Raw genomic sequence first — 16894 nt, forward strand, 5'->3', positions numbered from 1 at the left:
ATACACCCTGGACAGGTCGCCAGTCCATCGCAGGGCTTGTTACAACCCACTTAAGTGTTTTTGCGGAGTGAACAGATTCTTATAAAAATTCTTTAGAAATTCTTATAGTATTGAATGAATGGGATTTTTAAAAAGCTGCCAATAGTACAACCACACCATAACCACATTTTACACACATAGTGATATGTAGTAACCCCCACATCCACCCCACCCCTCATAATCACACTTCAATATTGAAAGAAATGTTTTGACAAATATAAATGCCAGTAGACTTTATTGAAGGAGTATATAAAGGTTCCCTCGTGTTTCTGTTTTACTAATGCTTTAGAAGAAGAACTGGTTCATAGTAGAAATATACCAAGGCTACAAAGCACTTTTTACGGTATGGGAAGATGACTGAAAACAAACTTTAAAAAACGAAATGATAGCATAAGGAGTTACAAAGTGAAAGCATTTAACTACCATCATATTCTGTTTAAGACATGAACATGTATATAATTTATATACATTTGGGCCGTTGAATTTTCTTAATGGAATCAATAGGCTGTTTCTTGTATAGCCGTGCAGCCTGTAGGGAAGAAAACAACAACCCGCGGTTTGTCTTATAGCTCTTAAAATATTCTCAGTGGCCTTACAAATGCAACCACCGGAAAGGCAGCGTGAGATGAGCATGAAACTCCTAATCAGTGATCTGGCCCAATATCATTCACAGCGTACACCAGTAGAATTCAGCAGTACTGTAGCACCATCTGGTGGTTGGAGAGAGGAAGCGCTCATTTCATTAAGGCGTCATGTTAACCCATTTCTGTCATACAGCTAAATGTTTATGATAAGGGATATGATGTGATGAAGAAAATGCCACAGAACTTAAACTGAATGGTCTAAAGTGAAATTTTCCTATACTTATACCCTGGATACTACTGAGCCCCGTTGGTGACATCCTGTAGGCACTCATCTCATTCCCACACATTATTTTTTATCACTACAGGACATCACCAGAGGGGCTCCGTAGGATACACATCTAACAGTATCCATCAGATTTTTTTCATTCCATGTACCTTCCCTGCTTTTTTTCTGTAATTTTAAGTTTTGCATTGTTTTACAGATTTCTTCTCCAGATATTTTGTGATTTATATGTAAAACACTCCAATAAGCATAAACAAATTCATACAAATTTCCAAATCTGAGGAGTTACTCAAGATAACCAAATAAATGAAACTACATACATTTACACATCATTCTGCATATTAAGGTCTGTGTAAAAGTCACACCTCTGCAGTAGGCACAGTTAATACAGCACTCATACTCAGTTGTGAGCATATATCCTGTGTATTGAGGCAGGTAAATCAGTAGACACGTACACACATGCACTCTCCTTCTCACACACATATAAACACACAAAACAAACACAAAAGGTAGATGTGTAATTTAACCATTGAGTTTCTCTGACTCGTCTGGTATTTTCACTGAAGCCAGCTCTTCACTGCCTGACTCTTCTCCTGGCAGCTGAAATGACAATAACATATTATGGAACAATACATGATTGGACTATTCCCTTGTCTTCCATGCCATGTCTATGTGTAATCTATGTGCCTGGCTCAAAGATGGCCATAGATTTAAGTTTTCTTACAATGTACCCTGCAATCATATTACATCTGCCATGTAACTGACGTGTAACTTTGCATATAGTATTTTTTCCAAACTAAGTACGCTTACCTCCCAGTAGATTGCATCCTCATAGCACAAGGTGTCTGGTGGGGCTCCATAAATAGGCAGCTTCAGAATTAACCCTAAGAACATACACAGTCTACTATGAGCCCAACATATACTTTACAATAAAGCTTTAGTATACTGATTAATAGCAACCACTATTGCCACCATAGCACTGCTACAACCATGTTGTCACCTCACATCTGGAAAGACTTACACATATTTTATATCTCTTTTGTATACATACCAACGATGAGTCCGCCTAACAGGGCCATGCCCAGTGTCACACCGAGAGAGGCAGCTTGCATTGCAGCTTGAGTGGAGGAATCTCTTCCATTTTGAATTTTCTCAAACACATCTCCCAACCTGCAGAATAACCCAGAGAGAGAGAGTGAAGGAAAAGCATATACATATTCCCAACTTCTGTGCCTAACTCTAAAGGCACTAGGAGATACAAATCAAGCTCTTAAGGATCTGATGGCAAATTCTACGCAACAGTTAATTAGGCACATTCACAAAGTTGTGAATGATTATCAGTTAACCACATTCATGCTGTTGCCCACTGTAAATACTGAACACTGTGAATGTTCACTGTTAGTGGAAAACGTGTGCTCTATTTTGTGGCACTACATGAATACATCAAAAATGAAAAAAGTAAATATTTTCAGATTCTTTGTGGTCAAATATGATTGATAAAACACACAATGAGGCCTATTATCTCTAGCTCCAATCAGATGGAAGAAAACAGGAACGACACTGACTGACTTTTCCAAAGATAGGTTGCCATGGTAACTTACAATTGAAAATAAAGGATACAGTTCAGTACTTCAGACAATGTCCTTCAGAATATTTTAATTCTAGTTCAGTAGAGGTCATTGTAACAAGCTTAAAGAGTTCTAACCCATTGCCATAAACCTCCTTGCTTGCTGCCACAGACGTGAGGATCCCAACAACAGCACCCAGTACCCCAGGCATTCCATGCAGGTTATGGACACCACATGTGTCTTGAATCTTCAGCTTTGACTCTAGAACAGGCTGTCAGATACAGAGATATGGAGAGCTGCAGCAACAGAAACACTTAAAATTAAGATGACAAAAGGTTTTTTTGGAGCAATGCCTAGAGAACCATTTTTGGTTCTCAAAGAACATTTCCATGGATAGTTCTTTTCAAGAACTCTTTTGGTAAATGCCATATGCAAGTGTCAGGATTTCTTTTTAATTTAAAGATTGTTGTTAAAAATTATGGCTTTTCAAACCAAGACTCATTTAGAATGCTTTATTTTAAGTGTGAAAAGTGTGTAAAAGGTTCATGAGTGCGTAAGTGAGCAATATATATTATTCTCACTAAGAACTATTTAAAAGCATAAGTATAATACAGTTTGTGAGTGCACAACTCACTGAGAGGTACTTATAGCCCAGCACTGAGATTGTTCCAGCCAAGAATCCGACAATCATGGAGCCAAATGGAGTCAGCATCATCTCACCAGCAGTTCCTACAGCAACACCACCAGCCAATGCTGCATTCTGAATATGCACCTAAACAATTCAAAAGATAATGATATATAAAAGAAAATGACATATTCAAGAACAATCACCCAGCTAAAGAGATCATCTGCCTGATTGGTGGTATGTGGTTTGACTTCAGTCATCCTTCTGCTACATCTTAAAATCATACTAGAAAATCATCTAGAAATCATCTAGAAAAATTCCTTTCCAGATATCAATCAAAGAATTTGGTCCTCAGGCTGACAATGCATTCTGTAGATGGCACCTGCCAATCACTCAAGTGACCAAAAGTGCATCAAGTGAAGAGTGATATCATATTTCATTTCAATAGGTGCTTTCAGTAATGCATCCTGTAAAGATCAGTCAAACATAACAGCAATGGGAACCTTCAGAACATTCTTGGCCTAATACTACCTATAATATCTGGACCTAATAATATCTGGAAACTAAAAAGTACATGCCTGTCATTTTTAACAGATCATCATGCTTCAACATAAGTCATTAAATCAATAAATAATGCATTACATATAGAATAAACTGTAATACAGTGTCCCATCACTGGAGCTCATTGCTGTAAATCATGTCTGTTGCTGAGGAGATCAATGATTAATGTGTTCTTAGTGGACAATAAGACAGTATGCATGTGAACTTGCTTCTGTCTGAATGCAGTGCAGTTCTATCCGCTTCTTATTTTAGTGTTCATTCTGTGACATTGGGTTTAGAGTTATGCATTCCACCAACATTACATTCCTTGGGGAAATTAAGCATGGCAAAAGAAAATACTTGGTTAGAATATTTTATTAATTTTATTCTTTAACTATTGCCTCATCTGTCTATCTAAACTAAAGAAAAAGAGCATTAGTTGCTCAAACAAAACCAAAACCTGAAGAATGTGGAAGCATTTGAAAGCCGTATGGGAGAAACAGTACAGCTATAGTAACAACACACAAGTTCACTATGAAATATGCAAGTGAAGATCCAGCCAGTGCAAGGCAAAAAGCCTATGAAGTGCTGCAACTCATGTTGCCCACACAGGGGCACTTACCATGTCGAGTTTTCCCTCGTGATTGACTAGAGCAGAGAAGGCATATGTGGCAAGAGTGCAGGCAGCCAGAGAGTAGTATGTGTTGAGGGCAGTGCGGTGCTGATCATCTCCATGAGCAGTGATGGCCGAGTTGAAGCTGGGCCAGAAAATCCACAGGTAGATGGTACCTGAATAAAATCCATCAAAACATTATATCAATCAGAACTTTTTAAGTGTGAGACAGCTAGTCTTGCATATGAAGGAGAGACAGGTCTCAGTATGTAAAGACGTTCTCTTGCTTCTGTGCAGATCATTTGACTAACCAATCATAGCAAAGAGGTCAGAGTGGTAGACAGAGGTGCTCCTGCTCTTGCTCTTCTCCAGGTTTTCCCTGTATAGCACTCGTGCCACCATCAGACCAAAGTATGCTCCGAATGTATGGATGGTCATGGAACCTCCAGCATCTTTTGCCTGTTGATATCATCACATTTATAGATATTAAAACTGTATCATAGTTGACCCTTTTTCTGATCACCATACAGGTTTCCATTAACAAATGTCTATGTGATCTATTTTTCAGCTTTGATCAAAGCTTATACAACAGAAAGCTGTCTAGAAATATTTATATGCCAACTTAAACAGCTCGTAAGAATCTTTTTCTACAAACATGCTGGACATCTCAGATCTATACTGTCGATGATGTAATAGAAAATAAACTCTCAATAGCTAATTCCTTACTTGGCATAAACTGATCTTTTACACTGAAAATGTAACTGCACTTTTCTGATGACACTTCTGAGCTGGTGGTTCATATTGGCACTGTCAGAAACAAAACCTTCTATCATGAAAATGGTACCTTAACAGGAGATGGAAAGAACATTTTGAACTTGTAATAAAAGTTAATGTAACGTTTTTTTTCCCCCAAATTTAACTCAATGGAAAGAGTGAGTGGAGTTTTCAATCTATGCAAAAAAACATAAAAATGTCAAATATTGTGATAACACCATCAATATGTTCCAATAAATAATAAATAAAATTTGACATTTATAACATGAATGTGAAAATGACCCTTGTTCATGATTTTTGGCTCTTTTTAACCTCTTAAATCATAAAGGTCTGTCTATGGGCTCACATTTAAGCTCCTCAGTAGCTCAGAAGTTACCAAGGAATTCATAGTTTTTACTGAATAATACCTCTGAAGATGAGTAACTGAGTAAAAAAGTTAGGGTTCAAACAGTTAAATCATTAATTGCATGTCATATTGCAGAGCCAAGAAATGATATCCCCAGGTGAAGTGAAGCTGTGTTGAGGTTACATGCACCAGGCCTCTGTTTGCTTTGGACAAAGATTATTTCAGCATCAGCAAATTTAAGCTACCCTGTGTCAGACCTGTTTCAGACACTTTACATGAGTTTCTGAGGATGTTTAGATGAATCAAGGCATTGATCTGGTCCAACAAATGCATGGAATGTTTGTCAAAATTGTGTAGATCGTGTAACCATTTAACATCAAGCACTCACTCATCAATGTGTTTTGATATATTTCAAGGCATATTGCCAATGTAGTATGTAGCAATATAATCACAGCATGGTCTTTTATCTGTACTGTGCATCAATATTGCGCATATTATATGGATAAAATAATTAAGATTGACTCACATAAAAAACAGAGAGGAGAATGAATTCATTTATGGCAAACAGTGTGACTTCAAATATAGCCATTACAAGCAGCTGGACTGGGCTAGTTTTCCCTAGTACCGCCCCGAATGAGATCAGCACAGAGCCAGTGCAGAAGTCTGCATTTATCATGCTGTAGAAGAGAGAGCAAAAGTTAGTTATATACATGTAAATTTACAAATGTTCCTTATTAAATACAATATTCATTACTCAGTTAATACAAACAACATTAAACTAATAACTAGTGGTTTTACATATGGAAATATGCTTGCTTGACCATTTTTATTGGCTATTTAATTCTATTTCACTACATTAAATCAATTGAATTAAAAAAAAATACATGTTATGTCTGGGGCACCCTGGAGAAATATGGAACCAATTCATTCATTCATTCTTTCTAGCTCACAAAGCATTTTTCAGTGGTATTTGATGTTAACACTTATTGTTTAGAAAAATGTTTTTAAACATCTGTATACTATACTGTATACTCCACTTACCATGTAGGTGCACTTTATAGTTCTACCAACTACAGAATGTAGTCCATCTATTTCTGTGCATACTTTGTTAGCATCCTCTTACTTTATTATTCAATGATCAGGACCCACAAAGGACCACCACTGAAGAGGTATTTTTGGAGTCGTGGATCATTCTTAGCACTGCAGTTACACTGATGTGTTGGTGGCATTTTAGTGTCTGTTGTGCTGGCGCAAGTGGATCAGACACAGCAGTGCTGCTAGACTTTTTAAACACTACTTACTGTCCACTCTATTAGACACACCTACCTTGTTGGTCCACCTTGTTGATGTAAAGTCAGAGACAGTAGCTCATTGCTGCACAGTTTGTGTTAGTTCTAGTCCTTTATCAGTGGTCACAGGACGCTGTGCAGGACAATGTTGGATGGAAATTTTTGGTTGGTGGACTACTCTCAGTCCAGCAGTGACACTTAGGTCTTTGAAAACTCCAGGAGCACTGCTGTGTCTGAACCACAAAGAATTACAAAGTGCACCTATATGATAAGATAAACAGAGACCAATCTTAGCCTCTCACCTCTCCACTCCAACCTCGATCTTACTGTCATGCATGCCATGAAGAAAACCCTGCATGAGTGTTGCCCATTGCAGTGAAAATGAAGCAATGAGGAAGTTAAATCCAACACTGCTAAAGCCATAGCGCTGCAGAAATGTCATAAGAAATCCAAAACCGATGAAGATCATCACGTGTACATCCTGGAAGCCTAAAACACACAAATTAAACACACAAAAATCAGTTCAGATATTCTTTATTGTGCTTTCTTTAAACTTCTTATCACTTTAGTGCCAAATGATGATGTCCACACTGTTGGGGTTCCTGACAACTTTTAAAGAACAACTTTTGTCTGACCCATGCTTTATATGGATCAGTCAATAACCAACAGTCTGCACACTACAGTACTCTTATACACACAGCTGCCAGCTTTTCATGATTGGATGATTTGACCTGAGCATGTAAGGGCATCCAAAGTGGACTGAACTTGGCATTTATTTCATGTGGGTGTTCATGCTGGTGCCCCTCATTAGAGTCATTCTCTGTGCCCATCTGCCCTACACTACTGACACAATCACGCTCTGTGCTGTTGCTATGCAACCAACTGCTGACACTGGCATCAATGAAGATGGCAGAGTCCCTGAGGGCAAGCTGTCCCACATACCCCAATCCTTCTTTCATTCCTCCTCTGCCACCACATTACTGTACAAATTCACAATCAGTAATGACTTGATAAAGGATTGACAAAAGATTTTTAAAAATAAAGGTTCCTGAGTGGTTTAAAGAAAAAAAAAACTGACACTGTAACTTCAATTATGTTCGTATAAAAAGAAACTTCCTTCAAAGTTAAAAAAGAGCTATTTACACTTGACACTCATTCATTTAAGGGACCTTTAGTGAATCCAAAGTGGTTCTACTATGGCATTGCTCTTACAAAAACCTTTTGAGAATGATGTTGATTTTTTTGACAAGGGTATTTTTATAAAAGTTTTATGCTGAGTGTACACTACCATTCAGCTCTGTAACAGCCCATTCCGTTCATCGTTACTTCCCTTTATCTACAATATAGAATTTAATATATATCGATCTGTGGGAATGTTTTTCTTTCTGGTTTGAAGAGTGAACAATATGGAGTATGATTAATGATGGGATAGATCACAGATTACCATAAAACCAGTAGCTGAAAAAAAAAAAACAACAACATGTGGGATGAAAACTGCACCATGTCAATGAGCCATTTCAGAGGTTTCATCTTTCAGCTTTCAACCTCCCTCTTTCCCTCAACTAGCGCATTATGCAGGTATACGTGTGTGCATAAACAGGGACCTGCGTCCTTCAAGTGTGAAGCGACAGGTGAAGACTGGCACAGGTGAACTTTCTAATACCTTTAACAACATCCGCCCACAGTCCTCAACCCCCTTCTGTTCCAGAGAGGGCTTTAATAAGGCAAAGAATGGCTAGAGCAGGACAGGAAAGCTGGTAAAACAACAGTGAAACAGGGCTCAAGGGCAACATGACATTCAAATCAGATCTGAATAGGTTTGTACTTTAAAAGATCTGTAACCATAATCTACGGCCAGTACATGAATGAGGCCCCGAGAACCATGCGGCTCTGTGATGCTACATTTTTGTGAAAATTTCCATAATTTCTCCCACAACTGGCTTTGATTTGCCTCAGTGGATTATAACTCAATTTTAATCGTCTAGTTAAAGGTTAAACTTGAGAATTCCCTAAAACCACTTGAGCATGCTTGAGTTAACTCACTTTTCACAGTGGACAAAAAATCCATAACACAAAAAAGCCAAACCTTCATAAACTGTCACTATTCTTTTATTTTTCTACTTTATGTAGTGTATATGTGTGCTGGGTATGTTACAGTTTGTGTTTGACCATTTTTCCTCAGGAGGATTCACCACGGGATGTCAAACAGCTGTGAAACAACTAGTTGCGCAAGAACGTCATTGAAGAGAGCAAACAACGGCACAGACAGGACGACAACTGAGTTTCTAATGACTCAAACTTAACCCCTTAAGTGACCAGGGCCCACTGGCAAGCCCAAAGTTTTATTATACCCTTCTTTAACCTAAGAGCAGCTCAGCCAGTTTGCACTGAAGACTGTAGTTACTGAATAGTAACCCTTAATATGTAATAAGCCTGAGATTTAAGGGGTCAAACAATAATACCAGGCAAGGTTCAAGTACAAGATTGATGAAAAGGAAGAAGTGGAATCAAGAATTTTCTGCATGAAAGGTAGCCTCACCAATGAATAACTGTCTCCATAATGGTGTAACCCACATTAATTCAGCAGTATAGCAGTTACATACAAACGTTTAGCTATGTTGCTTCGCTGCAACAACAGAAACCATAAGGGTCTTAATAATGTTCTTGCACGAGGTGAGCGGCAGCAGGGGAAGGTCCACAGGACTGAGATTACTACTTGACTCAACTCGACTGCTTAAGAGGTTCTTCATCAAGTCTGTTAAAGAAGGAAAAGCACTGACATGTGCAGGGCAGGCATACTCTAGGATATGAATATCAGTACTTTAGGACTATGAATATTAGTACTCTGGGACTATGAATAAATGTACTCTAGGACTATGAATAAAAGTACTCTAGGACTATGAATATAAGTAATCTAGTATATAAATATAAGTACTTCATGATATACACAATTTTGGCCAACTGGTACCACATGATATACAAGATATGGTAGTACAGTAAAACTGCATTTAAAAAAAAGTGTGTATAACTTTGAGCGCCACTGGTCTAACGTTAGCTACTTGCTTAGACTATCAGCTAAATAGTCAGCACATTCACACATTTTTATAGTGCCTGGGCCGTATATTGAAACAACTGCTTTACTTTAAACCTTGTCAATTGAGGGTAAATTGCTTCTAACAACTAACAGTTTGTAAAAGTAAGGCTTCTCTCTCTCTCTCTCTCTCTCTCTCTCTCTCTCTCTCTCGCACTCACTTACTGGGATAGCGGTAGTAGAATTCGTTCTCGTAGTCGGGATTACTTGTCTTGTTGTTCACGTCGTACTGATGCCAGCCGCGGGCATGAGCATCGGGGTGGTACTCCACAAATGCTCCAAAGAGGATGATGAGAATGACCTCCAACACGATGCACATGACTGGCAGTTTCAGCCGCATGTTGGTGTTATGTTCAGCCATGGTGTTGCTTAGTTCTCTCTCTCTCTCTCTCTCTCTCTCTCTCTCTCTCTCTCAAGACTGAGCTGGTCACACAGACCCTGGAGAGCAGCTTTTTGGCTCAGAGTGACACTGAAGTCTGCATAACGCATCTCTTTTGATTGTTGGGTGAACCCGCTTGGTGCGCTTGTTAACGCCCACATGTCAGCTAAACTCTGCTGATTGGTGGAGGCCCGCGCTTTCAGCCCCACCCACCTTCACCTTGCAGGGTTGAAGGATGAAGGTTAGGAGTGAGACAGAACTGAGCGGCCTCCGCCACTTTTTATTTGGTTTGTAAACGTCTCGAGAATCCTTTACACCACATAATGCACTAATAATATCTCAAAACACCCTAATAGTGGCTCATTGTTGGCACAGTAAAGCGTGACAAGCTTAGTTAGTACACAGTATATTTACATAAAACCTCAAAGAAACAGCAGGTGTTTAGCGTGACTTGGCTATAAGACCCCTAAATGTGTTGCCTGGCTGCAGCAAAGCAAATCAGTTATTTAATCTATTTATAGTTCATAGACATTGCAAGCAGTTTGCTTTTATTATGCATGGACAGCACTCTCAAGTGATTGAAGGGGATTGTTTGACTTACATTCTGAAAATATGTTAACCTTAATTGCAAGTCCACTTATGCTGACTCTGCTGTATTTCATTGAATGGAAATGTATTCTTACATTTATGCATTTATTTACATATTTATTTATTTCCACATTCTTTTAACCAAATTCTCCACAAAGTTTACTTTTCAGATGCATGAACTTGGATAAAAAGTCAAAAAGCCATTTGTTTGGCTACTCCAGAACACTTTCTACACTAAACGTTCACTTTGGCACAGTGAACATGACGCACATGAAGGATCTGTACTGGTTAGACAACATTTTTTTCATCTTTGTCACGTTTCATTATTGTGCTAACTTATTAATTCATCCTTATTGTCCAAAGTGCAATACATTGTTTTGACGATCTGATTCACCTCATATAACTATGCAAATCTAAATCAGTCAATGATTAGTATTTGTGAATTTGTGAACTTGTGTTTGCTTACTTGTGTTTAGAAATGTGGTTAAAGGAGAGAAGGAAAATTCTCAAACCAAAGGGGCATGAGTGTTAGGGTCTTTATGCTAAGCTGGACTTTTTAGGTTACTTCACGATGGCTTTGTTCTCATACGTGCTTTTAGTTCTGGTATGCAAAGCTAAGGTAACATTGACACACTTGACACACTGTATGCAATGTTTTCTAAACCTGTTGGACGAACGTATCACTTGTAACATGGCTTGACGTGCCGCTGTTAAGAGATTTGTTGACTGTACACAGACCTTACACTGCCCGATACAATTTTAACTCTAATTTTATTTTAAAGTGTTAGTAGGTCTTAACCCACTTGCATATGCAGAAAACAATCTGCAGGACAAACATGTTACTTGATACTAGCAAGACCTATTGCCTTGCTGTAGTTTCTATATTTTAATAGTTTAATGAACTTGCTCTTTCAGGGGCAGCTGGCTTTTTACTTACACTGTTTAGAATGAGAGGAAACTCTTTACTTATGCATAACTGTATTTACAATGTCTGCATTCATGAACCACTTAACCACAGGGGATACATCCTGATAACATTAGTGTGCCTTCTAGTTTTTCCAAGTGACACTGCAGGAAAATTGCAGTACACCCAAATACCTACAATGTGCTGACAAAATGAGAGCATCACTATCTGCTCACAGTTGTCTGCTAAACGTTGAACAATTTACCAGTGCACAGGTCAGGAAAGTTTCAAATTGTGTTAATTTAATAATGATTTACAAATGTACAGACAACATTTCTGGGGGAAATTTGAGTTGCTGAATTGATGTCTAATGTCATGTTGTCTGCAAGTTAATTATGTTCCCTGGTAGAAGAATTCAGAAGGGTTTTATGAAAGCTACTACAAGAAATATATTATTTAATTAAGACTAATTACAGTACATGTCCAAAAGTTTGTTCCTTTAACACCTGCTCATTTATCATTTCTTCTGAAATCAGTATTAATCAGGAATTTGTTCACTTTTTACTCTTCTGGGAGGGCTTTACACTAAACATTGGAAGACTGCTGTGAGGATTAGATTGCATTCAGCCATAAGAGCATTATTGAGGACAGGTACTGAAGTTTAACTCCACTGCAACTCATTCCAAATGTATTGGATGGAGCTCTATCACACAAGAGAATGTAATTCTCCTGCTCCACCACCCAACGTTGGGGGGCTTTATATTAATCTAGCAGAGGCTTGGCATTGGACATGGAGGCCTTAGACCCATGTGCAGCAACTTTAGAGCAATGCCGTAGTGGGTAATCATGAGAGTCTGGAGAATTCCTAGTGAGCCAGTAGAGTTTTAGGTCACTTAGTGTGAATTAATGAACAAATTCATGCATAAAAGCACAAGAACACTCAGTCAGACTATACTTGTTACATCCAAGTGTATATCTGCAGTAATTTAAGGGTTAAACTAGTATAATTTATCAATAAATAATAAATAAGAGATGTGGAAGAATGGAAGAAAATGAAAACGCAAAAATGATGTTGTATTAAGGCAGCAGTGTGTTTTGTATAGCAGTAGAAATACAATTAGAGTTCAAGAGGGGTTGGTCTGCTTCATATAACTCCTGACCTAAAACCAAGTTCCACTCTAGCCCTGCTCCAGAGCATCCCATTCTATCCCGATGGCTTTCTACCTTCTCTCTCACTTTCTATCTCTGTTTCTATCTCTTCTGGTCCCTCTGCACCTTTAGAACGGGCTTTGCTTAAATGTTGTTATGGTTTTGAGTAATTTCAAGATTTGTCTGGTTTGTCTTGGAGTGAAAACTGAAGATAGTTATAAGTGCTGAGAGACAATGTCCAATGCCCATGTAAAGCTGTCCATATGAAGGAAACAGCCTTGTATGGACCAAAAACACAACATTTAGGTTTGACTGGTCTATTCCTGTACTAACCAAGACACTCCAAATGCAGGTTTTCTCACTGCCCTGTTCATTGTGTCATATATGTCCACATAGTGAGTCAACTTTCTAAGAATGGACTCTCCAATGACAAGACTTTAACCCTTAGAAGTCACCAGAATTGCTGGCCATAACAAAAGAAGTATTGCATAATTTGATAATTAAGTCTCACTCATATATTTCCTCAAAACAAGTGGAGAAATTCTGTCAAATATGAAGACACATTTTCTACATTTTCAAAGAATGGGTCTTGTGTGATAGCAAAGGCCAACAGGCTTTATACAGTTCAGTAGCTTTCATTTAGTGGTAGTAACATTACCAAGATCACTGCTACAAATAAGCCTTTTGAAACACAAGAGGTTATACACTATATGGACAAAGTATTGGGATACCCTCCTAATTATTGAGTTCTGGTGTTTCAGCCACACCCATGGTCGACCCAGGTGGATAAAATCAAGCACATAGTTATAGTCTAAATGGACAAACATTGGCCTTTAAAATGGGTCATTCTGATGAGCTTAGTAACTTTAAACAAGGCACTGTAATGGTATGCCTCCACTGCCACAGTTTGTGAAATTTCTAGTCAACTGTTAGTGCTACTGCTAGTCAACTGTTAGTTCTACTGCTGTGAAGCATCTAGAAGCAACAACAGCTTAGCCACAAGGTGGTAGACCACTCACAGAGTGGGGCTGCCGAGCACTGAAGTGCACATTGCTTATCATCTGTTGAATCACTTACTAAAGAGTTCCAACTATATTTGAACAATTGCATGACTGTGACCTATCAAGGTCCATAAAGGCATGGCTGGCTGAGTTTGGTGCAGAAGAACTTGATTGGCCCACACAGAGTCCTGACCTCAACCCTATCAAACACCTTTGGGATGAACTAGAACTGAGAATGCTAGCCAGGTCCTCTCATCCAACATCAGTGTCTGACCTCACAAATGCTCTTCTGTATGAATGGACAAAAATTCTCACAGACATTCCAAGATCTTGTAGAAAACTTCCCAGAAGAGTGGAAGCTGTTATAGCTGCAAAGAGGGACCAACTCCATAATAATGCTTTTGGACTAAGAATGCGATATCAGAAAAGCTCCTGTAGGTGTAATGTGTAGGTCTCCCAATCCTTTTGTCCATATAATGTATTTACAGACCTCAAAACAGATTAGCAGTTTGGTGAGTGTGAATGTAGGCATAAAATGTGCTGGAAAAAAACATTTTTGTCCCTGCAACGTTATCACCTCTCGATCATCTGCCCATTGCAGAGGTGATGCTCTGATGATTGCGTGGATGGACGAGAAACCAGCGTGATGATGCACTGAGGTGTGTCAGTCAGACACATGACAATCACAAGCTTAAAAATCATGCACACAGATAGAAATCTCATGATCATCGTCACCTAATCTGACTTCCACTTTCTCCATACATTTGTCTTGTGAGCAAAATTTTATCCAGAGTATCTACTGTACTGTACAAAGACAGCAGCTATTAAACTCTTTTGCATGTCAGCTTATACACCTTCTCTACAAAAAGAGGGTTCTTCAAAAAATAGAGAACCATGATGACTGACTTTATGAAGGCAAAACGATGCTCTTTTCAAGGTCAAAACCATAATATTATTCTGAAGATTCATACCATTTCATAATAGATAGTGTTGTTATCAGAACACTTCAATATGTTTTTGATGTATTTGCTCATTTTCAACACAACTAATTATTGAGTCACAATGTCAGTGGATGCTGCGATGGACTGGCGACCTGTCCAGGGTGTATCCTGCCTTTCGCCCGAAGACTGCTGGGATAGGCTCCAGCATCCCCCCGTGACCCTGACGGAGAAGCGGCTTAGAAAATGGATGGATGTCAGTGGAGAAGTGCTTTTTCAAAGCAATGAACAGCAAGTTGAGACATGTTAGTGTACATTTCATACTGCTGGAATGTCTGTCTGTCTCTGGTGTTATGCTTTACTAAACCCCCATTATGTGCTATTTCTTCAAAATAATTTCATAAATAAAACTGACAACTAATTTCACATTTTAAGCAAGACCACTTTCCTCCACAAATCAGCCATTTTCAGATAATCCTCTGTTTGGTCTCACACTCTCTGTAACACCAGTGACATGGTGTTACATCAGGGACAGAAGTTCACATTTCTGTGTTTTTATGAAGTAAACAAATAATGAAAATGTATTAATTGTCATTAATTAATCTTTTCATTCAGTGTTTTTTTATGATTTAAAAAAAAAGACATTTAACATTTTTGAGAAAATAACTTTTAATGTGATAATACCAGTGACATACATGTGGTCACAACAGTGACATTAATGTTTTTTTCAATACACACACACACACACACACACACACACACACACACACACACACACACACACACACACACACACACACACACACACACACATTATATAAGTCGCTTATCCTTTGGGGTCACAGGGGGTGCCGTAGTAGTAGTATGTATGTATGTATAAACTCCACGATGACGTGTGTGATGCATATAGTTATTTAACAAAACTTTTTAAAAGGTTCTAGTTACCAAAAAGGGTTGCACTATTGTTAAGGTTGCAGAACCTCATTTGGTACTATACAGAGTATTTTGCTAAGATTGTAGCTAGCATCCTGTTTTAACCATGCACAAAAATCTGCATTTCAAAAAGGCCATGTTGAAGTTTGCTCTGAGGTGTGTCTGACACATTATCACTTCAGGGTCTCCTGAGCCTTTCAGATAAGACAATCAGGCCATCAGCTAGTTTGTAGAGACATGTGAGTTTTTGTTTTGTCAGGTGTGAGCTGAGGGACATGCTTGCAAAAGAACCAGCTACAGAGACGCCAACCAGGGTAAGACAGAGAGATATCTTGGTTGAGATAAGCACAAGATGAGACATGTGTGTTGCATAATCCCCATGCTGTCCCCATGCAGGACTGTAATATGTTAAACTCTTGGGCCCTCTTTGTTAAAATGTTTCCTTTCTCCCATCCTCTTACATTGTCTTTAACCATTTCTCACTGCTGTCTCACTGAAATAGGAAAGAGATTCTATCAAAGGTTAGTATACAGTCTTCTGCACAAAGAACAGACATTCTTTGCTTTTGGATTTACATAGTTTTTTCCAAGTAAATAAATAAATAAAATGATAAAGATAAAAACAAAACAGGGAGATCCGGAGTTGAACCTGTCATTGCAAAATATAAATTGAATGTAATTAAGTATAATTAATTGTAAAATGTAAATTGGATGCAAAACTGCAATAGTATCATTTAGACTTTCATGGGTTAATGAAAAAAAAGCCCTGTATTAACCCCTTAAACTTTAAGTAAATGTATATGGGCCCACACATAAGTTCCTCACTCATAATTACATAATTTACATATTATTTTATAGTATTTAGCAAATAATTATTGTAGTTTTTGAATTATATGCATTAAGATAACTGATACACTTCAGATTCACTAATATGCCTGGAATACAAGAGGTTATAATTTTTTTATTCATTTTGTTGTAGCTGTTGGTGAACCATGGCAAGTGGAGCTAGACCTTCAGTTCAGGCCATGGATGTCAAAATGGTTAAAAACAATAAAAACAAAAGAAAAAAAATTCTTTATGGTAATTTCTGCTAGTGCCCCCATGGGATTCTAGTATAATCACAAAGCTAATGCTGAGCTAACACTAAGCTAAGGCATTTTTGGCCTTTGTAGATTAAACACTGACATTTCATATTTTATTGTATATTAATTGTAACACTGTGGCGTGGTGGGTAACGCTGTCGCTTCACAG

General features: G+C 38.2%; 1 protein-coding gene across 1 annotated transcript; it reads right to left on the reverse strand.

Moving 5' to 3' along the window:
• Positions 1–257: 257 nt before the first annotated feature.
• Positions 258–10231, reverse strand: rhbg (Rh family B glycoprotein). Its single transcript, XM_017721678.2, has 10 exons — positions 9918–10231; positions 6964–7150; positions 5899–6049; positions 4564–4711; positions 4262–4428; positions 3109–3246; positions 2612–2745; positions 1958–2076; positions 1717–1790; positions 258–1506 (listed from the first exon to the last, which is right to left on the reverse strand). The coding sequence occupies exons 1-10, from the start codon at positions 10111–10113 to the stop codon at positions 1429–1431; spliced, it is 1392 nt and encodes a 463-aa protein (XP_017577167.1). The 5' UTR covers positions 10114–10231; the 3' UTR covers positions 258–1428.
• Between the last annotated feature and the right edge of the window lie 6663 nt (positions 10232–16894).

Source organism: Pygocentrus nattereri, chromosome 3 (assembly GCF_015220715.1).
Source record: "Pygocentrus nattereri isolate fPygNat1 chromosome 3, fPygNat1.pri, whole genome shotgun sequence".
NCBI lineage: Eukaryota > Metazoa > Chordata > Actinopteri > Characiformes > Serrasalmidae > Pygocentrus > Pygocentrus nattereri.

Coding starts and splice junctions, on each gene's coding strand:
- rhbg (XM_017721678.2), bottom strand. CDS start 10,113: ATGGCTGAACATAACACCAACATGCGGCTGAAACTGCCAGTCATGTGC. Junction 7,151..9,917: donor ATTCTACTACCGCTATCCCA/GTAAGTGAGTGC, acceptor TGTGTGTTTTAG/GCTTCCAGGATGTACACGTG. Junction 4,712..5,898: donor TTCTCCTCTCTGTTTTTTAT/GTGAGTCAATCT, acceptor TGATATCAACAG/GCAAAAGATGCTGGAGGTTC.